The 23,465-nt window shown below is 44.7% G+C and overlaps 1 protein-coding gene across 1 annotated transcript in view; it reads right to left on the reverse strand.

The window, feature by feature from the left end:
- The window catches only part of RAPGEF5 (Rap guanine nucleotide exchange factor 5), a 174,622-nt gene extending 153,622 nt beyond the window's left edge, over positions 1-21,000 (reverse strand). The window contains exon 1 of the mRNA XM_054161174.1: positions 20,761-21,000. Within this exon, the coding sequence (XP_054017149.1) occupies positions 20,761-20,940 (180 nt within the window). The 5' untranslated portion in view covers positions 20,941-21,000. The remainder of the gene's footprint in view (positions 1-20,760) is intronic.
- Between the last annotated feature and the right edge of the window lie 2,465 nt (positions 21,001-23,465).

A 23,465-nucleotide genomic window follows, 5' to 3' on the forward strand; every position in this document is an offset into this window, starting at 1 on the left:
GCAGGGTGGGGTGGTTGTTGTTTTGTTATTGGTTTGGTTTGATTTGTTTGTGGGGTTTTTTTTGCAGAGATCAAGTGACTTGCTGGACAAAGCACCAGTCTGTTCAGGGTACCTTGGTTTTATTCCTGAATCTGCTGCAGTCACAATCTTTAGCAAGTCCTTTCCCATCCTGTGCAATGGGGACAATCGTGACCACTCTGCCAGGAGGTCTCAGAATGCTTTCCAGGACAATGAGCAGCTATCAGCAAAGTGCTAGAAGCAACCAAGCTCTCTACCATGTAGCCAGGGTAGCCCCACTCTAAATTCAATAACCTGTAGGACATTTAAAGCACAACAAATCACAAATTAAGAAACAAACTGCTGACTTCTGCTGTTCTTGCTTCTGAGCTTTTCAGAGAGTGGGAGCAGCCTCCAAGCTGGGTGAACAAGCTCTGGTTAGAGCAGCTTGCATTACAGCTTTAATAATTTGGGAACCTGCAGCACCGTTGTTTGTACTGGCAGTGCTCCATTATGTGACCTCTTGGGAACAATATTCATTTCACTGACAGTAGCTCCTGGCACAAGCTGGTGCCAGCCTGCTCTGTGCTGGATAGCAGGCACTCTTAACCACTTCCAGCAGAACAGCTGTAATTTACTGTTTTGTAGAAAAACTACTAAAGTTTAACAGCTTTAAGTTTCATGAAGCAGTCAAGGCCTGGGTGTACAGAAGAGTACAAAAAAGCACTCAATATGCAAGGAAAGAAAAAGAAATTGTTCCCCTGGATGACATAAGCATTTCTTCAGCAAAGCAGATCCAGGGACTCCTCACCTGCTCTTGGCAGAGGCTCAGCATTGCTTGGAACTCTGCTTAGCGGCACCTTCAAACAGTCTGCAGAAGAGGATCACACCAACTCTGATAACATCATTTTTGCACTTGAAAACCTTTGGTCTGGCTGCTGAAGTAGGAGCAAGGGAAAACTCAAGTGCCCTCCGTCTCCAAAGGGAGGTTTGTTACCTCTGAGGAGAGGAGGGACCTGAAAAACACAGCAGCTCAAAAGTCTCTGCTAGTGTGCCAGAAGTCACTGCATGCCTGTCCTTCAGACCTGATTCCATGGGGCACGCAGTAATAGGGGAATTAGTGTGCAAGAGCCATTAGATATGGAACAGGACTGGAACATGAACAGCTTTGACTAAAAGCAACAGGTAGATTTGACTTTCCTTAGACTGGGGAATTACAAAATCAGAAAGTACCATAGATGCAAGACACAGATGAGTCTTGTACATTTTTGGACATGAAAAAAAAACCAGCTCAAGTGCCAATTACCTAGCAGATACAAGTTTTACTTAGCAAAACAGGATGATAACCAAATAATAAATGGCATATCTTATGCAGATCAATCTATTGAGAAAGCAAAAGACGTACTCAGCACCCCCACACTTCAACCATCTTTAGATAGGAACCTCCTTCATGAGTATAGGCTCAAGAAAAGATTAACAGAATCTTTGAAGTTAAGCAAGACCTCCACCCTAAAAAGGCAGATTTCCTGACTGATATTCTTTACCCTGGATTTTAATCCCCTGCCTTTCTTCTGATACATATCTTTATTTTCATTCTTTATTCATATAGCAATTGTTTGCACACAATTGATATTACTCAAGCGCATGGCTATGTCACATCATGACTATGTTGCATTATTCTGAATTTACACACTGTAAAATTACTCACTCTAAACTCAAGTGAGTCTACAAGTCCTTCTTCCTACTGCTGTGGAAGTTTGATCCCTCTGTGTGAGGGCTAGGAGTTCTCTCTTCCATATTTTCCAGCTGGTACCAGGGATTTTTCTCATTTTGATCTGCAGCTTTAAAGGGTAGGACCTTGCTCCCAAAAAAGACATTGGAAATGTCACAGAATACATCTGGTTGGAAGAAACCTCAAAGATCATCCAGTCCAACCCTTGACCCAGAACTGAAGGGTCAACACTAAACCATGTCCCTAAGTGCCAGGTCTGCACGCTGCTTCAACACCTCCAGGGACAGAGACTCCACCACTGCCCTGGGCAGACCATTCCAATGTTTGATAACCCTTTCAGTGAAGAAGTATTTCCTAACATCCAGTCTAAACCTCCCCTGGTGCAGCTTGTGACAATTTCCTCTAGTCCTGTTGCTTGCCACCAAGGAGAAGAGGCTGCCCATTCCTCACTCCAACAACCCTTCAGGTAGTTTTCGAGAGCAATGAGGTCTCCCCTCAGCCTCCTCTTCTCCAGACTGAACAACCCCAGCTCCCTCAGATGCTCATAGGCCACATGCTCCACACCCTTCACAAGCTTCATTGCCCTTCTCCAGGCACACTCCAGCATTCCAGTATCATGAGTAGGATCCTTGTGAGGGTTCTCTGCATTCATTTTCAAGACAGCATCAGTGAGATACAAGGCCCACACAGGTGATCTCTGCACCTCTACTTAGCTTCCAGAATACAGAGAATAGAATAGAATAGACCAGAAGGGACCTTCAAGATCATTGAGTCAAACCCATCATCCACCACCATGCCCATTCCAATGGGCAACCACTCTCTCCATGAAGAATTTCTTCCTAACATCCAGTCTAATCCTCCCCTGGCACAGCTTGAGACTGTGTCCTCTTGTTCTGGTGCTGGTTGCCTGGGAGAAGAGACCAGCCCCTGCCTGTCTACAAACTCCCTTCAGGCAAAAAGCCACAGAATTTGACAAGCCAATCTCAGCACCCTATGATGATACCCTACTCAAATTCATAGAACAAAAAGTAGTATTAAACTGTGTTGCATTAAACCTTTTGTGGAGAAAAATCTAAACAAATAGATCTTCCTTCAATTTGTCCCACATCAGTCTCTTCTCCCACATAAAGTCATTAATCTTGATGGTTTTACAGCCCTCAGAAAACACCTCTCCAGCAAAACTAGACCTGGTGTTTAAAGCATAAACTTCCTACCCCTTTGTTTCATTCTTTATATGCAGTAGGAGGCCTCTAAATGACTAAAAAGACACTTCTCCCTTCCCCCTTTACAAGAAAGGTACCATGCCTAAGAAGAAAAAGAAGAGAAAAAATACCAACTTTGAGAGTCAAAGGATTAGAAGATTTCTCTATTTGTACATCTGATTAAATTATCTGAATTAATTAACCTTTAATTGCATTTGCAACTATTATCTCTTTTTACATGCCAACAGAAGTCCTGCCATACGATGTCTATATCCTAGTCAATCTTATTCCCATATTCAAAGGCACATGCAAAAAAAGAGTAAGTGTTAAAGTGTAAATTAGCATGAAAAACATGTGTGCAGTGGATAAAAAGAAGTCCACAGTATTAGAGCAATGCAGGGATTTGAGGTGAGTTATGCTCTGGAGGTAAACATACATGCTTCTATAAGACTCATCTCCTGACAGAGAGATTGAGCTCTCCATTTTCAACAAGATCTCTGTGTATCAGGTGCTGTAAGATTGCTCTTACAGAGGAACTGTTTGGGGTTTACTTATCTCATCATGGAACAGGCCAGATATGGGAATAGTCCAAAAAAATGTATCAGAAGATCATGCCAAGGGTTTAATATTAAGCAGTCTTCCTATCAAATGGTTACAAGCTTTTGTCATAAAACAGAAGTCTTTTGGCTGGAAAGTTGTGGGTGATTTTAAAGCTGTTTCAAAACATGTGAGGCAGCAAACACAGCCTGCACCTGCAGAATCTGAACTAACAACCCAGAGGAGTACCTTATCCCTCACTGAAGACAGCAGTGTTACTAGCATAGCTATTCTTAAAGAAATACTCATTAAAACACGTAACAAGAAGCAGGACACAATGTGGACATGAGGACATTTAGCAGTTGTGTAAACCAAGGCATGGGAAAGTAGAATAGTCTCTGCATTACTCACAGCCAAAGTATAGCTGAGAACATTGTGAAGAAAGGAACCTCAAAAAGCCATCAGAACAGTCTGCTGATGCCATAGCACAATTGGAGGAAAGGACTTATACATCATTGCCTTTCTACAGGGTCACACTTCCACCACCTGAGGAGAGTCAAGCCATGCAGTCAGTGCTAGCCAGCACATCTGAGGACCTTCTGACCACCAGGGTAAGCAGCAGGTCCCTGTGCTGCTTGGAGCTGAATCCTCCTTACCCTAACACACACACACCACTGTGCATGGCTCTTCTAGGGTCCTCCTTTATAAATCCACACAAAGCAGCACCACAGACGTCAGCCACCTCCTTCTTCACCAGAATGAGCCTGCACCCCAAGGTCCTCAAAAAGGTGTTTTGCCAGAGGCAAAGACTGATCTCACACATTTGTTCAGGTCTAGAGGCAAAGAAAATCAACTTTCTAATTCTTTAATATTCTGCATCATAGCCAATGCTGGCAACATAGATCATTTCAACCTGCTGCTATCCTCCTTACACTTGCCTGCTGTATCCTGGTTACCAGACCACTTGGATTTAAAAGTCAGTAATAAATATGGGAGAGGGGGAAGGGATTCTCATCCTGATCAACTTGCTTACTGTGCCATCTTTTCCCATGACAGCTTTTTAGAGACGACTTCAAACTCATCTCAGTGGAACCACTACAAACCTCATGGGCTTCACCCATTTTACCTAAGCCAGCCCAAGTCTATGGGATAAGATATATTTAGTTGCCACGCAAGTGCCAAAAATAACTAGCAAAATTAAATAGTTTCAGCACCTTCTTGGTACATAGATACACATACAGAGACTTCTTTAAAAAGGAAAGCTTGCAAAAAGATTAACAGAAAGTATCTTCACCTCTAATCTATTTGCTGCCTTTGCCCTACAAATGCCATGTCAGTTGCAGGCACTGGACATACCACAGAAGTTAACCAGAGAGGGCCTCTAGGACATCACTACTAGCCAGTAAACCATTGCCTTGGAATTCACCTCACTGCTCCCTCCACCAGGATACGATCAGATGGGCTCATGAACAACACAGTAAAGGGAACGGGAACGCTCTGGGGTTTGGAAGATTACTGGAGAGGTTTATTTGCATATTTTTAGCGTGCCTCATGCTTGTTGTCGTTTTTAACTTCTCCACTGGTGCCAAGAGATAACAATGACTAACTTAGGAGGGAAAAAGTCACAGTACAAGGCAACAAGCGCACACACACTGAAACTGGAGTTGGCTCAGGCTGAAAAGAAGATGACTCATGACCCTCAGTATTTAGCTTTGTTTCTAAAAGAGATAACATCAAGAGCTGCTAAAGCAAGGGATGGAGATTCAGTCTGTTTTCTTGCTTAGCTAAAAAAAATAGTTAAAAATCAGGTTTCCAGTTTGGGAAGTTTCACAAAGTTTACCATTAGCTCTTTGGTGACAGGGAACAGTTTTTAACCCAGGCTTATAAAAAGAAATTATCATTGTCTCTGGATATCTTCTTTGGAATTATTTTCATATACAGAATGCAAGAATATAATGTTTCCTTATCCACTCCCACCGTTTTGCCATAGATTTTCCTGCAATATGTTTTGCTGTTAATAAGCAACTGAAGTAGGTCCTTCTGTACAGTCACAATAAATGGGTTCTCCAAGAGCATAAGCTTACACTGGTTTTTATAACGCCACAACTTTAACGGCAGTGTTGCTCTGTTAGCTACACCTCATGCTTAAATGCAAAAGGCCAATACAGAGACATTTGATGCCTGTCTGTAATGCAACATTCATCAATACTCTACAATTATAACTCCAGCTTCAGAGATTATATACATTCATCCTAGCACACAAAACTTCTTAAAAGAAGCCAAAGCAGTCTTTCCTGAAGAGACAAAATGTTGTAGTTGACCAAGAAATAATGAAGGACAAGAACAGGATTAAACAGGCTGTTTTCATTAAGAGGAAGAAAATACAAGGATGCCATCACATCCTAGGCCAAATGCTATTTCATATATTGTATTTCTGATGTCAACATCAAGACCTGAAAGGAGGCGGTAGTGAAGCTGATGTTGGTCTCTTCTCCCAAGGAACCAGCAATACGACAAGAGGAAATGGGGTTAAGTTGTGGCAGGGGAGGGGTAGATGGTACATTAGGAAAAACTTCTTTACTGAGAGAGTGGTATGGTGTCAGAACAGGCTGCCCAGGGAGGTGGTGAAGTCACCATCTCTGAAGGTGTTCAAGAAACTGCAGATGTGGTACTGCAGGGTATAGTTTAGTGGTCACGGTAGTTAGGTTACGGTTGGACTCAATCTTGAAGGTATTTTCCAACCTTAATGATTCTACAATTTTAAGATAGGCTCATTTTAATTATACAATTTTGGTTAGCCACAATCAGAAGTCTATAAACTTCAGATGGACCTAGTCAAGGTGAGTGAGTGGCCAACTCCATGTTAAATTATGGTTTACCCACATCAAATTCAAAGTAATGCCCATGGAAGGAGGGGAAAAAAAAAACACGCTGACAACTTACAGGGTTTAAAATTAACTGCATTAATGTAAAGAAAGCAGCCTGAATGGTTGTGAAGACATTTCAATGAAGAGCTAATCTGTGCCACCAGGAACTCTAAAAAGATAGCAAATTGTTAAGATGAAAAACCTGTGTGATGAGAGGAGAAATTGCGTGATTTATATATAAATCACCGGTCTCATCTAGAATATTACATCCAGCACAAGCCATCACAAGTTCAAAGGGGCACTGCAGAACCAGACAGAGTTCAAAACAAGGTAACAAAAATGATTACAGCATGTAAAGAGTAATCTGGAGAACCTAGGATTGCTTGGTTTAAAAAAAATTGTTAATAATATCTATATATTAAAAAAAAGCTAACTGTGCAAGAGTTGGATGTTCCCTGCCCCATAGGAGCAACAGAAGGGTCACTGAAATTAAAGGTGGAAGACAGTCACAAGTGATTAAAGAGAAAAGCTTTCATTAACAACAGAATAAAAGATAATGTGTTTGTCCTTCCCCTGTGAAGGCATTATCACCAAACCCCACACATAAGCCCTGTAAATGCAGGTCCCAAGATAAATCTGAAGACAAAATACTAGCCAGACATAGCAAAAGGCTGGACCTGTAGATGCATAACATGCAGAGCTATAATTGGAATGGTTAACAACAACATCAGAGTGCAAGGCACTTCTGGCTATGTGTGTGTGTGCATGTGGTTTCAGTGTGGACAGCAGACTACACAACATTTGCCCAGACACTCTTGAAAGCATAAGAAACTTTATGAATAGAATAGACCAGATCAGGTTGGAAGAGGAAATGCTACTCATTGGATTAACCTCTACAACCACCTGAAAGGCACCTGAAAGGTGGTTGTAGACAGGAAGGGGTTGGTCTCTTCTCCCAGGCAACCAGCACCAGAACAAGGGGACACAGTCTCAAGCTGTGCCAGGGGAGGAGGTTTAGACTTGAGGTGAGGAAAAAGTCCTTCACTGAGCGAGTCATTCGTCATTGGAATGGGCTGCCCAGGGAGGTGGTGGAGTCACCGTCCCTGGAGGTGTTCAAGGGGAGATTGGACGTGACACTTGGTGCCACAGTCTAGTCGTGAGGTCTGTTGGGACAGGTTGGACTTGATGATCCTTGGGGTCTCTTCCAACCTTAGTTATACTGTGATAACCTTAAAATTTACAGGGAGAGGACTAGATGAACCATCATCTTGACCCACTACAACATGGTTTTCATCTATACCAGCTTCCTCTGGAATAACTGTTAGGGGTTTTAATGAAAACTCCACCAGTATAATGTAAATATTAATTGTCATGCTGAATTGCAAATGATTGACTCAAAAATGGGCATTCTTAAGCAGGGTTTCAAATAAACTCTCAGTCCATACACTGTTCACTTTTTCCCACTGTACACATTCTCAGTGGGGAAAAAAAATAACCAACACACAAAACACCACCACTATTAAAAAAAAACAACCAAACCAAGAGACATCATTCCTCCTATTCAGGTTGGAGACTCACCAGCTTTAATGCATGTCCTGGCAACCTAAGAGACCTATTGATTTGCAGCCATTCATTCAAGCGCAGTGAAAGCCATAATTAGATAAATAGCTTTGGTAAAACTAATCTGAAACTCATTTGTTTCGGGGCTGTCTGTTTAATGAGATAAAACAAGAAATTAAATATCTGCTGAATGGCCCTCTTTGTATCCCTCAACACAATAATAAAAACATAAATAAAGAGGTATTCATTTAGCTGCCATTAGTATTTTTACATTTTATGTATTTTTGTTCCAGCAATTGCTGTCACAGGCAGGTACAAAAGGCACTATTTATGAGAGGCTATGCTCTAACGGCCTGATCAGTTTTACCAGTCTCTTTCATGCATGTGGACACTGAGGAATAAAGAGGACAGGTCTTTGAATCATTTGTAAACATTCTTGGAGCTGACAGAGTGTAGCTTTAAGATAGTATGGACAGTATAAGTTTTTTAAATACCCAAGTTCCATTTCTGGACCTTCCTTTGTGAACAGAAGTTAAATTCCAGTTACATCGTCAAAAGTGTTTATAACAATTCAATCTAGAAGGATTACTATAGTTTATTTCTTAACTGATTATTTTTTTTTTAACAAAATGTTGAGGAAGACTAAAGAATTCCTATGCACAAATCAGTGCTGGCATGGACAGATGTTACAGTTTACCTTTCTTAAGCCAAAGCACACTTAAGCCTGGGATACGCTGCATCCTCACCTTTCCTCTGTGACAGCAAACTACTAGACTGCTTTTGTTCCTTTAGGACTTGCATCTTCCATGACTTGATCCTTCCTTAACAAACACCACACATTCTGGCTCACCCTGCAACACAAATTCAGCAGCACTCTCGCAGCCCACACCCCCAGATTTGCTTTCTTTGCCAAGAGGCTTCAGGCACTGCAGAAAAGACAAACTGCAACAAAGCACTGGATTGTACCCGAGCTGGGACCCAGAGCAGATCTAAGGGATTCTTTTAGCTCATTCTTGCAGCCACGTAGTAAACAACAGCTTTGTGACTTTCAGGGCTAACCATGTGTATGCATTATTTTTCTCCCCTTCTTTCCATATTTTAAAAATCAGTTTATGCATCACTGAAGTGCATCCACCCATGGGATGAAATGGAGCATCTGCTTAACAGCATGCAGTAGCAGTCTACGACAGCAAATGATTACCACATCCATCTAAAATCACGACATGTTTTAGGATCACTGGGTCTAACTGGCTTGAACAGAACTTGGCCAGAAAGCCACAATTAAATGTTTATTATCTTTAAAAATAAACAAACAAAATCCAAACACCTGTTCTCCCTCCCTGTCCCTCCCCCCAAGCCGCATCATAAATTCTTGATGCTCACAATTGGTCTGGAGCTCAGTTTTATCTTGGTGTTTTCTTGTTGGGGGTGGGGGTTAGGTTTCTTTAATCCAAAATGCAGTACTTCCTCTGGTTCACTGCTCCTCAGCACCAACCTGAAAGCAGCCACTGTCCCTTGCTTAGCGCTGCTTCTTCCACAGTCCCACAGAAGATGCTGACACACAACCTGCAGAGATGCTCAGACATCTCTGGGACCTTACAACTGCCTTCCAGTACCTGAAGGGATCCTCTACAGGAAGGCTGCAGAGGGACCTTTCATAAGGATGTCCAGCAATAGGAAAACAGGGAATGGTTTCAAGCTGAGGGAGAGCAGGTTTAGACTGGATCATAGGAAGAAGTTCTTCAGTACAAGGGTGGTGAGACTCTGGAATAGGCTGCCCAGGGAGGTTGTGGATGCCTCCTACCTGGGGGTGTTCAAGGCTAGGTTAGATGAGGCCTTGAGCAGCCAGGTCTAGTTGAGAGGCATCCCTGCCCACGGTGAGGAGGTTGGAATAAATGATCTCCAAGACACCTTCCAACCTACACCATTCTGTGACAGACCAACCACAAGAAAAGTTACCAGTAGAGCACAATAAAGCACACAGATAAAATGTATCCCATAATCAGTCAATCAGAAAGTGCAGTAAGGAAGGAAATAGCTCAGAGCCTAACTCATACAGCCCGTGTATGTCTCAGACATTTAAAGAATTAGGTATGAGGTTTAGGAAACAAAGGCAGCAAATCAAGGAATAAAAGAGAAAGTTTCATTCCTCACTATCAATATTTTTTTAAAAGGCACACAAGAAATCATCTGGCACTTTAAGCTCTAATGAGTTAATTCAGTTCTAAAACTGAAGACACAAAATCCTTACTGATGCTATGAATAAAGCTCTGTTGGTACTTACATAAAGTGAAGGGCTTGGGTTTCTTTCCCCCTCAATCAGCAGAATATTTTCTTTCTGCACTATAAAAAGTATATTGACTTTTAATCAGTTAGCCTGCTGTGCCCTCTCCAGGAAAATAGCTTGTGAGAAAGAAGATAATCAGAGAATACTGTATACTGCAAGATTTAAATATTAATAATTGACCCTGGCTTACTACAACAGCCACAAACAGATCATTTAAAAGGTCAGACTAACCCAACCCAAACCATAAGTTAACTGAGATCAAAGACATAGTGACAATTATGAATAACTACTGCCTTTTAAACCAGGAGCTTTGAAAATATTCAGATCCTGCTTCCATCAAATTACTTCATTTTAGCCGTCAACTTTTGCCAAAAGCACAGATATCATGAAAGATATTTAAATCAAAACAGGGCATGGATAAAGTTTATACAGCAGATACTAAAAAATCAACATAAATATTCCACTGAAATGGAGCCATGCATGTGAATCCTGTGAGATCTGCAAGGTAGCCTGATCTGGGGGGGGGGGGAGAGGGGTAAAAAACAAAGGATTAGGAGTTTGTACACAAAGAGCAGACCAATGTGTGGATGGCTCAGCTACACCAGCACTGGGGGAGTACAGAAGAACAGGGCACTCTTGCTCTAAGTTAAAAGGTGATCCATTTTATTTTCAGTCCTACAGCACTATACTGAGCTCCAGCCAACACTAAAGCTCTTCTTAGAAGCATTAATATGAACCTGCAACAGAAGGTGATTCAGAACTCAGGGAGTGTGACCATGCCTACAGCATCTGGGTGCTCAGCAATCAGGCACAGAAACATGATGAAACCCATCTAGGGTCTTGAGTAGTTCAACAGAGTGAGATCAAAAGTCTACATACTGAAGCCTATCACCTCTTACACTGGCTGTTATGCCCTGCACCTTCCTGGGGCTAAGTCAGAAGCCATAGGCAGACAGGTACCCTGCAACTATAACTAAATAAGTGCAAAGTTACACAGTATAAAATATAAGGATCTTCCTTCCCCATATGTGAAATACTACATTAATTATTATGTATTAAGGATGAATGTTTTATTACAACTAAGTTGTGAGCGAGGTTGAGAAGACACCATGTTCTGCTTTCCTTTTTTTTTTAATCTTCTTACCCCCTTTTTGAAAGGGACCAAGATGACCTGACTATTGGATGAGGGAAAGGGTGTGGATATTGTCTACCTAGACTTTTGAAAAGCCTTTGACATTGTTTCCCACAGAATTCCTATGGACGAACTGGGTGCTCATGGCTTGGATGAGCACTGGCTGGGCTAATGGGCCCGAAGAGTGGTGGTCAATGGAGTTAAATCCAGCTGGCAGCCAGTCAAGAGTGGCGCTCTTCAGGGCTCAGTGGTGAGACCACTTCTGTTTAATATCTTCATTCATGACCTTGATGAACACGGAGTGTATCATCAGTAAGTTCACAGATGACTCGAGAAGACTCTACAGAGGGACTTGGATAGACATGGCCAACGTTAATGGGATGAGCTTCAATGAGGGCAAATGCCAGGTCCTGCACTTGGATCACAACAACCTCAAGCAGCGCTACAGGCTTGGGGAAGTGTGGCTGGAAAGCTCTCTGGCAGAAAGGGACCTGGGGATTCGAATTGACAAGCAACTGAATACAAGTAAACTGAGTGCCCAGGTGGCCAAGAAAGCCAATGGCATTCTGGCTTGGATTAGAAATACTGTGTCCAGCAGGAGTAGAGAGGTGATTGTCCCCTTGTACTCAGCTCTGGTGAAGCCACACCTCAAGAACTGTGTTCAGTTTTGAGCACATCAATACGAGAGAGATGTGGAGGTGCTAGAGCAAGTGCAGAGGAGGGCAAGGAAGCTGGGGAAGGGGCTGGAGAATAAATCTTATGAAGAACGACTGAGGGAGCTGGGGCTGTTCAGTTTGAAAAAGAGGAGGTGGAGGGGAGACTGTAAAGCTGTCTACAGCTACCTGAAAGGCCATTGTGGAGAGGCTGGTGCTGGTCTCTTCTCAAAGGTAATTAGTGACAGAACAAGAGCTAATGACCTCAAGCTGTGATTGCATAGGTTTAGACTGGACATTAGGAAACATTTTTTCACAGAAAGAGTGGTCAGGCATTGGAATGTGCTGCCCAGGGAAGCGGTTGAGCCACCAACCCTGGATGTGCTTAAAGGTCATTTGGACATGGTGCTTGGGGATATGATTTAGGGGTGACCCTTGTAGAGCAGGGCTATGGGTTGGACTTGGTGATCCTGAGGGTCTTTTCCAACCTGAATGTTTCTGTGATACTGTGAAAGCTGCTGCCATCTATATTCAGCATTTTCATCAGCATAAAAATGCACAGCTTGTTTTGCAATTTCCTCGTGTCACAAATGGAATTCAAGCCACTGGGGCCACATGAGTTACAACAGCTGAATACAAACCTTAACAGAATTTGCCATAATTGTACAGTGCAGCGTCACTCATTCATCCTGGCAGCTGGGAAATCTAGCAAGAATTAACCCATACTGCAGGTTTGCAACCAAGCAAATTAAAGTATACGATATCACAAAGGCAATTTGCTTTATTTCCCCTTAAATATGTTAACTAATGGGACAAACAGCTCACATTCAGAAAGAGCCTTTCATCAAGATGTAACACCAGCAGAAATTTTGCACATAAACATACACCTTTTAATGCCAATGGGGTTGAGCTTATTTCCTACATAGATTTCTTTAATGGGTTTCCAAGCCACACATAGCACCACCACAGCTGAGGATGCAGAGGCTACAGCCCTTGGAAACAGGCACAAAACCAAAAGTGAAAGTGGCGAGATCCCTATTCAACCAGAATCACAAAACTCGCAGGGCTGATGGATACTTTCTTTCCAAGTCCAAAACAGAAGAATAGAATAGAGAATAGAATAAACAGAATAAATATAATAAATTCTATAAATAGAAGGTGTCACATACAAACAGCAGTACTTGAAGATCAAGGATGGACAAAATGGTTCTCACCCTGACCTTGATCTGCAGTGTGGGCAAGGAGTTAAAGACAAGATTGCATTTTATGACAGCTAACTGCAGCTCAGTGAGGGACTTTCTGGGATATGTTCTGACAAAACACAACCTGTTCTTAACAGAAAGAGTAATTGGCCATTGGAATGTACTGCCCAGGGAAGTGGTGGAGTCCCCACCCCCAGAGGTGTTCAAAAAAGGACTGGACACGGCACGTGAAGCCATGGGTTAGTTGTCATGAGGTATTAGGTAATAGGTTGAAGTTGATGATCTCTGAGGTCTTTTCCAACCTCGCTGATTCTATGATTCTATGTTCCTTAGCTTAGAGCAAGTGGCTGCATTTTTTAATGTGTCAGTGGGTCAAGGTCAATTTTATACACCTCCCATGAACACAAGCCACATGATGGCACCTCTTCCCCACGCACTGGCAGCGAGACCTGGTAGTGCTGCACCTGGACCTTCCCGGGGATGCTAGAAAGCAGCCGAGATGTCAGTCCAGACATTGCCAACCTCGCACCCGGTGCCAGCGTAAGACAGGCAGCGGGCATCATCCTGGCAACCTGACTAATCCCCAGCCTCAGGCGGAGCAGCAGCTTGGCATTCTGCAAAACTTAGTAAGTTACTTCTTTGGAGGAGTGGGTTTGCCTTCCATTTCCTTCAGCTGTAGTTAATCAAACCCAGGCATAATTTCTCAGATGTCATAATGCGTGGGCTAATTAAGAAGTATTCTCAATTTAGTAATTCACTGAACACTGGCTATGAAACAAATTATGATGCAAACAAACACAAGAGACACTGAAATTCCCCTTCAGCTACTGTGGTCACTGTCGCTAAGCTCTTTCACTCATTACTCAACATTTCACATGTCACCACCAGTCACAGACTTGACGTTAACGGATACTGGGAAAGACAATTATCTTAATCAAATACCTGTAGCAGGAATACATAATAAGCCTGATTACAATAGGAAAAATTCAAGACTACCTACCACGACTAGTTTTAATCACATAGTAACTGCCAAAGTGATGGGAGTATTAAGTTACTGAGTGGAACCTCTATGGCAAGCTTTAAAGCAGAATGTCACCAATATCAATCAGCCTACTTCAGTAATACTTCTGACAGCACAACTTATGAGTCACTGAGCCAGTCCTGTATTTCTGTGCACCAATTTCAGCCACTACAGCACCTGCACACCACAGCATCACACCTTTTAATGTGGGAGAAACTCCAAAATGAAAGCAAATGCTCTGATTTTTTTCCCCTCTTCATTAATAACACTGGTCAAACGAGCACACAAGTGCTCCGGAAATGCAAAACTGGAGGTATTGACAAAACAAATGCAAATAGAGTGGCACCTAGGAAGACAAGGTGACAGGAATATTAGGATATTATTACAGGAATTACATTATTCCCGAAATACAGAATGTTTTTCAGTAGCACGAAATAAAAGGTCACTCAGGCACTGCTATGAAAAGCAGCTGTCAACAAGGATATGGGCTGCTATAAATGTCAGATGTTGGTGGGAAGATGCCCAAAGTAGAAGGCAGATCTGTGTGCTTGTCTTGATCAAAATGTAACTATCACCCATCACCATAATTTAGCCATGGAAAGAAGAACTGGGATTTCTGAGCAATTCCAGCAGAGAATTTCCAATGTCCTGGCAAAACTTCACCTAGCAAGGCTATGGTTTCCCCTATCATAGGATGAATTGATTAGAGGAAAGTAACTTAAATGCTATAAGCAACTGAAAGCTTCTTACAAGAGAGGAATAAAAATTTAGCAAAATGTAGGTTGAGAGGTTTGGATACTTCATTTAATTAAAACAGATTGCATATAATTTGATTTTATTTTCCCCTGCCAAAGAAGAGTTGTCTCCAACAGCATGACAACTGCCAGTGCCAGAATATATGATAGATATCTCTAATACGCTCCAACTCTTCAGCTATTTTCAGCTCAGGAACCTTCTGTGCCTGATGAGGATTATGTATGTTCAAATGTTTCTCTTGCATGAGCTTCTCCAGCCTCACTCTGAACTGATGCAAACTTTTAGCATCCATGTCCTAACTCCTGTGCTTTATTTCCAATCTGCAACCCTGCGTTCAGTTTACATCCTGACGTATACATAGAGGAGGGCTGCCACTCAAAACAATGCTAAGGTGAACACAGACTGAGAGGTCTGGCTGAAAACCTCACAAAAGTCTTTACATGGTCTTAGAAGGAAAAACAGCCATGGGAGCTCTTCAGCTCCCAGCAAACCAAAAAGGCATGTCCCACAGTGAAGGTTCCTACAGCCCAGCAAGATCTTTTATAACATCAGAGTAATACCATTTGACACCAGGACATACAGAAGGTTTTCCAGCTCCACTACTGTGACAGAGTAATATCCATGTATTTTGCTGGTGTGCAAAGGTGAACCTAGAGAGCAGAATCGGTCATTAAAAATGCATGTGTGTGTGTTTGCATGCACACAAGGCTACTCCTCCTCTGTCTTCTGAGCACTGCCCTGCTCTCTCAGCAGGAGCTCAGGACCAGCATTAGCTCCATTAAGAGTGCAACTAAGTAGGATGAAAATGATTTTGGGAATGATGGAGTGATGTCCTTCTGCACTGATGTGCCTACAGGACCTTGCTGCTGGCGTTCCTAGATGCAGGGTCCCATATTTCATCACTAATAACAAGAGAAAGAGGAGAAGAAGAATACATCTTTGGCAAGCACCAGAAGAGCAGCAAAGATGGTTCATAACCAAAACACTCATGCCTATTACATGCACACTTAACACAGACCTTAAGGAGGCAAACCAGGAGCAGAAGAGTCCCACTTTCCAAAGATTTGAGAAAGCCCATGGCAGGAGAGAACAGTTCCACAGGGCACAGCAACTCACCACAACATATCCCTCTGCCTTTGCACAAGCTCTGACATACACATAAATACCACAGCAAAAGACTGGATCAGTTTCTGCTATTTTATCCAGAAGGGGAAAGAAAAAAAAAAAAAATAAAAAAAGAGTTGCACCAGCCAGAGGATGAGGAGCAAAACCCACACCTCACACCTCACTTTGCAACTGCTGCCTCAGCCCCAACGCAGCCTTCAGCATCTGTGCTGCACCTGTCCCAAGACCAACTGTCAGAGAAAACACCACCAGGGACAAGGCCAACAGCCAGTTCAAAGTTCAGAAGTTTAAATAAATAAATAAATGTATGTGCTGGGCTTCCCCTAGCCAAGGAACTGGAAGTTAGCGTTATCAGAATGGCTGAAGCACATGGGTATTCACCTGGCTCCACAGCACACTAACCTGCAAGCAGCACGGTTGGTTCAGCACTTCTACATGTGCTTCACATGTATTAAAAGTGGATGTATCCCCACAAAGACAGACAAAAATATCTATTTCTGCTCTATTTTGAGGGGTTCACCAGACAAAGAGATAAATGCTGATTTTGCTACAACATTTTCAGTTAACCCCATCTTCGGTCATGATCTTCACATAGCCTACTGCCAGGGCCTGAGAGGTCCAAACAGATTAAAAAACCAATTATTCCACCCCATGTTGGTTTGCAAAATGTATTCAAGTTTGATTGTTTCTTTTTTGTATACTACCCTCTAAAATGCAATGCTTTCCTGCTTCTGCACCACAGGATGTATTTTAACAGCAAGCAGTGAAGTACGTCTTTAAAACAATTAGAGCCCTTAACATTTCCATTTTATTTCATTATCCATAATCCCAAGCATGCAGATTATCCCTGCTTTATAGATGAGGAAGCAAACTGTACTGCAGGCAGTCCCTCAGTCAGCAGCAGAGGCAGACCCTCTGCTCAGGGGGTCATAATCTTTTTCTAGGAAATTAAACAAGCCAGAATTTCAGCTGGTCAGCAGTTACTTGAAAACAGCTCACCTAAGTGAGCAACATTCCTGATTAAGCCAGCTGGACAAATAAGACTCTCAGCTTGGCATTTGAACAAACAAAAAAAGCACAAAGAAAAAGTCACTGGAGAGGAAGATCAGACTAAATTTATTTTCAAAGGGATAGGGGGGAAAAATGGAGATTTCATAAGCAAACAAAACCCTCCAAAAAATTAACTTTGGATTAACTTGAAGTATTTTGTAGAGGTGGAAAAAAAAAAAAGGAATCTTTGATTCATATTTGTGTTACTCAACCTTCCTCCAACCTTATGACATTTTAATAGACATGTTTAAAAGAGAAAGTAGAGAAAAATGCTGCATTTTATTATTGCAACACATCTCTTCCTTCTCCCAAATACTGGCGTTTTCAGAGTGGAAATCATAGAATACACATAGAATAAACCAAGTTGGAAGAGACCTTCAAGATCATCGCGTCCAACCCATCAACCAATCCAACACCACCTAAACAACTAACCCATGGCACCAAGCACCCCATCAAGTCTTCTGAAAACCTCCAATGACGGCGACCCCACCACCTCCTCAGGCAGCCCATTCCAATGGGCAATCACTCTCTCTGTGTAGAACTTTTTCCACACATCCAACCTGAACCTCCCCTGGAGCAGCCTGAGACTGTGTCCTCTTGTTCTGGTACTGGCTGCCTGGGAGAAGAGACCAACATCCGCCTGTCTACAACCTCCCTTCAGGTAGTTGTAGAGAGTAATAAGGTCACCCCTGAGTCTCCTCTTCTCCAGGCTAAGCAACCCCAGCTCCCTCAGCCTCTCCTCGTAGGGAAGCTATTCTCCACATTGAAGAGAAATATGTGAAAAGTGTCATGTCCCTAAAATTCCATCTCAGGGGAGGGAAAAGGCATATGCACAAAGCAGACAGGAATCAACATGAGGCACCATGCACCCAAAATAAAAAAGCCAGACTGCTCGCTGGAAAATAACACGTGGAGGAGTGAGCCCCCACACACCCCAGGTGTCCACTTTGTTTCCAAAGTAAAAAAGTGGCATTAGCATCACTCCTGAACCAAAAGGCACCTGTGTTGCTGAGTAACTCCAGCTGCAGAAGAATTCCTGCAAACCCAGAGATGGCAGAGCACAGCAATCCTGTTCTCCACACAGGACCAAGTCACCCGCCAGAGGTCCTGCTGATACAACACCTTCACAGAGCATCGCCCACTGATCCCCCGTCTGCTGGGTTGACTCCAGACTGCCTTACAAGCACACTATCCTCCCTCTAGTCTTCTCCCTACCACAACAGCCAGATCAATAGAAACTTTGCAAGATGACCCACGAGGCACTAGGAGGTGAAGCCACAGATGGCATCAGCACTAAATCTGTCCTCTTGGGTTTGCTGGTCTGCAGCGTGGCACAGACAGGCAGAGCCTCAGCTAGGAATGCATCAAGCAAGAAGGCACCAAGGCTTCAGCAAGCGCATTTGAGAAGCTGCACAACCCAAGAGCTACACAGGCTTCTCATCAGGGCATTAACTCCCCCACTCAAGATATTACAGAATAACTGTTGTACCACCGACTTGTTAATTTTTTCCAGTAGCAGTGAAGAATACCCATGAGGATAAACCAAAGCCTGCTCTGTATGGCATCTCCCTGAAGCATCATGAATTTTTTTGCGCTAAAACAGTATTTCAGACCTGCTCAAAAACACCACCACCACCAGTGGCAGTACTGCACTGCTTCTTACATCCTCACTGGACACTTCACAGGATACCAGTTTAGAAGGGTTCCAAATGATCCTCTGGTCCAATCTTTCTGTGGGATAGTCTAGCTTAAATGAGATGGTCCAGCACCCTATCAAGATGGGTCTTAAAATTGACTAATGTCAGTGAACCCACTTCTTCCCTCAGGAGATTATTCCAATGCCTAACTGTTCTCATTGTAACAATTTTACTTCTGGATTCCAATTGGAATCTTCCCAGGAGTAATTTGTACCCATTACCCCTTGTCTTTTCCATGTGATTCCTTTTAAAAAGGGAGTCTCCACTGTGCTGGTAGGCAGCCTTTATGCACTGGTATGTGGTAATACGGTCTTCCCTAAGTCTTCTCAAGACTGAACAAACCCAGTTCTCTCAGTCTCTCCTGAAAAGGCAGGTGTTCTAGTCCTCTGATCACTCTCCTGGCCCTTCTCTGGACGCTTTCCAGCCTGTCCACGTCTTTCTGTGGCAATATACTATTAAAGTGGAACAAACTAAACTCAGTTCAGAAAAGGTCTCATCTTCAGTGGGAGAAAGATGGTTTAACCATCTTGTTAGAGCAGAGCAAAACTTGGCTATTTAGAATTAACTGAATCCCCTCAGCTCTGATGGTCTTTAAGGTCCCTTCCAACCCATCCCATTCTATGATTCTATATGGACACTAGTCAAGTGGATTACTATTTCACCCAGGTAAAACTCATTAGGCACTGCCATACAGACTATTCTTTACTAGTCTGTAAATTCACTTGAGTAAAGAAATTCATCTATAACAGGAATCTGAATCAAGCTATTAGTCACAAATTGCTATTCTGCTGTGAATTTATATACTACCTTAGTCCTGTTTATCTTCCTTGCATGTGTATCTTCTAAGGACAAAGAATGTACCCAGGAAGTTTGGTTTTAAATTCACACCCTAGTATATTTCACAACAACTTCCCCCCTGCAGAGAAAGCATTTGTTTACATGGGTAAAGCACTGCAGAGATGAGGAGTGTACAAATACTGCCCATGCCACCTTCTCCCCACTAACTCCCAGCCCAGGCATTCAGTGAGCTGAAACCACATGGCAGCTCGCTTGATCCCCCACATAGACAAACCCAACCTTGTGCAGGAAAAGCAAATCCCTTAATTTCAGCCACTCGGACGGTGGGCTGCAGACTGGTTTTGGCTCATGTCAGGTTTGCCATGACCTAATGGCAATCCCAGCGCTGCAGCTCCAGTCACAACTCGGAGATTTCACAGGCATGAGCAGCTTCTCACCGCTGTGATTCCCAGCTGTGGTGGTGTCATGCTGTACTTCACCAGAGCACTGCCCACCCTGTGAGGCTGTGCTGCCGAACTTCCAAAAAATGAGCAAACCTCACTGAGATTTGGTTATGCCTTTTGATGATGCCCATCTGACCCCAAGGCCTCAGTCTCTGGAGGCAGGTGAGACTGGGGACAGAGTGCACCCAGAAAGCGTGCCAGCTTCCAATGCTCCGGGGCTCGCTGAAGTTCTCTGCATGAACACGCGCTTACACAAGTGTCCAAGCACACCTGCACAGCATCTCCTGCCAGAGGAGAGCATGCATTGGCCCACACAAGTTCTGCCACATGGAGGGGAAAAGGAGGGAAGAGCTATATGGGGAACCGGAGATAGGGAGAGGGGCGCGCACTCCTCCTTACTGATACGGCATTTTTTCACCAAACCTGGCAGACACAGACCGGGGCTGCCGAGGTGCCGCCCCGCCGTTTCCCGGCGCGGAGCCGCCCGCCCTTCCTTCTTGCCGCCAGCCCGCCCGGCGGTTCCCCGCGGCGGGCCATCACCGGGTGCCCGCGGCCAGCTCCCCACTGCGGCCCAGCCAGGGGTGCCGCGGGCGTCGCCCCGCCTGCCCCGGGCACCGCCACCCGCGAGGAGGGGGGAGGGAAGGGGAGGGTGGCCCCGGTGGGAGCACTGCCCCGGGCCGCCCGCTGGCTCGCTCACTCACCCGGCCGGCGGCAGCGGCGCTCTTCCTCCGCAGCGTCAGCCCGCTCCGCAGCAGCGCCGGCAGCTCCCGCAGCTTCTGCCGCAGCTGCACCGGCTCGTGGGCTCCGCCGCCGGGGCTCCAGCTGCGGACCGGTTCCGCGCCCTCACATGGCGACGGCATCTTCACGGAGCCCACGGCCATACCGCATCCCTGCCGGGCTGCGGCGCCCAGACCCGCTCTGCCCGCCCGCCTTTCCCTCGCGTCGCCCCAGCCCCGCTCCCACCCGCAGGCAGGCAGGCAGGCAGGCACCAGCAGGCACTCGCACGCACCGCTCGCACACCTTCCCCCGGCTGCGCTGAGCGTGACTCCCGCACGCCGCGACCCCGCCGGGCGGGCAGGAAGAGCCCCGCCTGTAGCGCGGGCAGCCCCGGGCGGCGCAGGAAACCCCACCGACCCTCCACCTCTCCCGCCCCGCGCCGCCGCTCCGGCAGTAATAAAGTACAGGTAATGAGTAGGGTGGAGGAGGCGCGGGCGGGAAGAGGCAGAAAGTCCTGTTAACTCCTTTGCGCTCGGGGACCGCCGCCTGAGCTGCCATCCCACCTCTCCCCTACCCACGGGGAGGACACCGGGCAAAAGGGCCAGCCCCCTCAGAGGCGTCGGGTCCGAACCGAGGCGAGCGGGGTTCAGACTTCTCCAGGGGCTGGGTGGTCTCCACTGGCACCTGGAGTTTGTCAAGGCCAGGCTGGAGCAATCCCCGAGCAGCCTGGTGTGTCTCGAGAGCTTAGCCTGCCTGGGCTGGAGACCTCCAGAGTCCCCTATATGTGATCCCCAGGGCTTATTCGTGGCTGCAAGGGGTGAAGATCTCCCCTGCTCCCTTTCCAGTGTATTTGTTACTCAATGAGACGTTTTGTCCTCCATGTCAGCATTGGTACTGGAGAACCTGAGCAGTTCATCCCAGGTGAGTAACTTCCAGTTAGGTAATCCCTGGAAGGGAACCCTCGATGCCAGGAGCCAGTTTGTTTATCCCTCACTATGATAAAGGAAGAAAGATACATTCGTGGCAGCTGACTAGAATTCAGTATCTTGAATTATGGGGGCTTTATTTAGTCTCTGGAGTCTTTTTCTACCTCAGTGGCACAAGTGTTACCTCTTTACCACAGCTGTTGCTTCCTTTCTGCCAAAATATTCTAGTCAATTCAAGAAGTGAATGTCAGGTGAGGCTCACCTTATATATATCTTCTGCCTCAGAGCTACAAATAAGGCTGACCTTCGCTTCCTCTGGTTGTGTTCACCAGATCTTTCATGTCTCAATAAATGATGTTGTAGTCAGTCAGTCTTCCAGAGATGTTATGGAAAGCTGTCACTGTGTCCCAACCATGGTGAGGTCCTATTGTTTTCAGGGACTGACCCTACTACTGATCCAGCCCAACAGAGAACTGGCTTAACTGTGAAACCTTGGGAGGGGGAAAAAGGGGGGAGGGGAGAAGAAAAGAGCAATTCTTTCCTCACTCATGTGCTCCCTGAACCAGCTCCACTGAGGCTACAGAAGTACCCATAGTGGAAAAGAGATGTGCCCAACCTGTGTCATGGTGCTGAGACACAGAATGGGATCTTCCAACACCAATGTGACGTTGGGTTATCTGTCACCTGAATGTAGCAGCAGTAGCCTGGCCTTTTGGCTACTCTGACCTGACAGCAGGCTGCTGTGAAAAGTTGATCCTACCTGCAGTGTACTCACTCTGCATCCCTTGCGTGAGATCTGGTAACCATCTGGCTCTAGTCAGCTGATCTATCTGGTGGAAAAAATAAGACCTCAGAAAATAACGAATTTTCCATCAGCCAGACAGCTGAATTGATCCAACTTGTGACCACAGAGCCACAGGATCAAGAAAGGCAGAAACCTGGAAGTGAGGGAAAGCAAAACTGCTCCTTTCAGCAGCTGTCCATTAAATGAGCTTAATTGCATCCTGTGTGCATGATTCCAGGAGCAGTGTAAACCCAGCTGACCCAGGGACTCATGAAAAGGGTGGGATTTGCTCCAGCCACGTTCTGCCACCACCTCCTTCCTGCTGGTACCAGCAATCACTGCCTATTACCTGAGACAGATCTGAAAGGCTAAGGGTAACTAAAAAAAAATGGAAAAAAAAAAAAAAAAAGAAAAAAAAATATCCATTTTAGTGGAGTGATATGGCCTGTTGCAGGATACCTGTTGCTGACACAAAAGACAGAAAAGGGACAGGGATTTGACAATTCTACTTAGATGAAAAGTGTGCTACAGACCCCAAAATGCCAGAGAGATCTGGGAGCCCAAACTGGCAATGTCAGTGCCAGCCCTTTTGATGGGATTATGCCATAAAGATGAATCAGCCAAGGCCATGCTGCATCATGGAGCACAAGGAACACAAAAAGGTTCTGTGCAGTCCTTCATCTCCCAGGTATTTCTATTCCATCACTTGATCCGTGCTCTCCAACTGCCCAGCAATGTGATGTTGACAGCTGTGTTGCCTGGCAGCCACTTTGTCACAGCTCAGGATGTAATTATGAGGAGAGGTATATCTCTGCCCAAAAGAATAATGAACCCTTAGTGTAAGGACTTCACAAAAGGACCGTGTTCTTTGAGTCTTTAGGGCTGCTACAATGCAAACAGCAGTAAGACAACTGTATAAATAGTGTGACAATGTGACAGACTAGGGTATAACCACAAATAATTGAATTAAGAAAGGGTA

Source organism: Dryobates pubescens, chromosome 4 (assembly GCF_014839835.1).
Source record: "Dryobates pubescens isolate bDryPub1 chromosome 4, bDryPub1.pri, whole genome shotgun sequence".
Classification (NCBI taxonomy): domain Eukaryota; kingdom Metazoa; phylum Chordata; class Aves; order Piciformes; family Picidae; genus Dryobates; species Dryobates pubescens.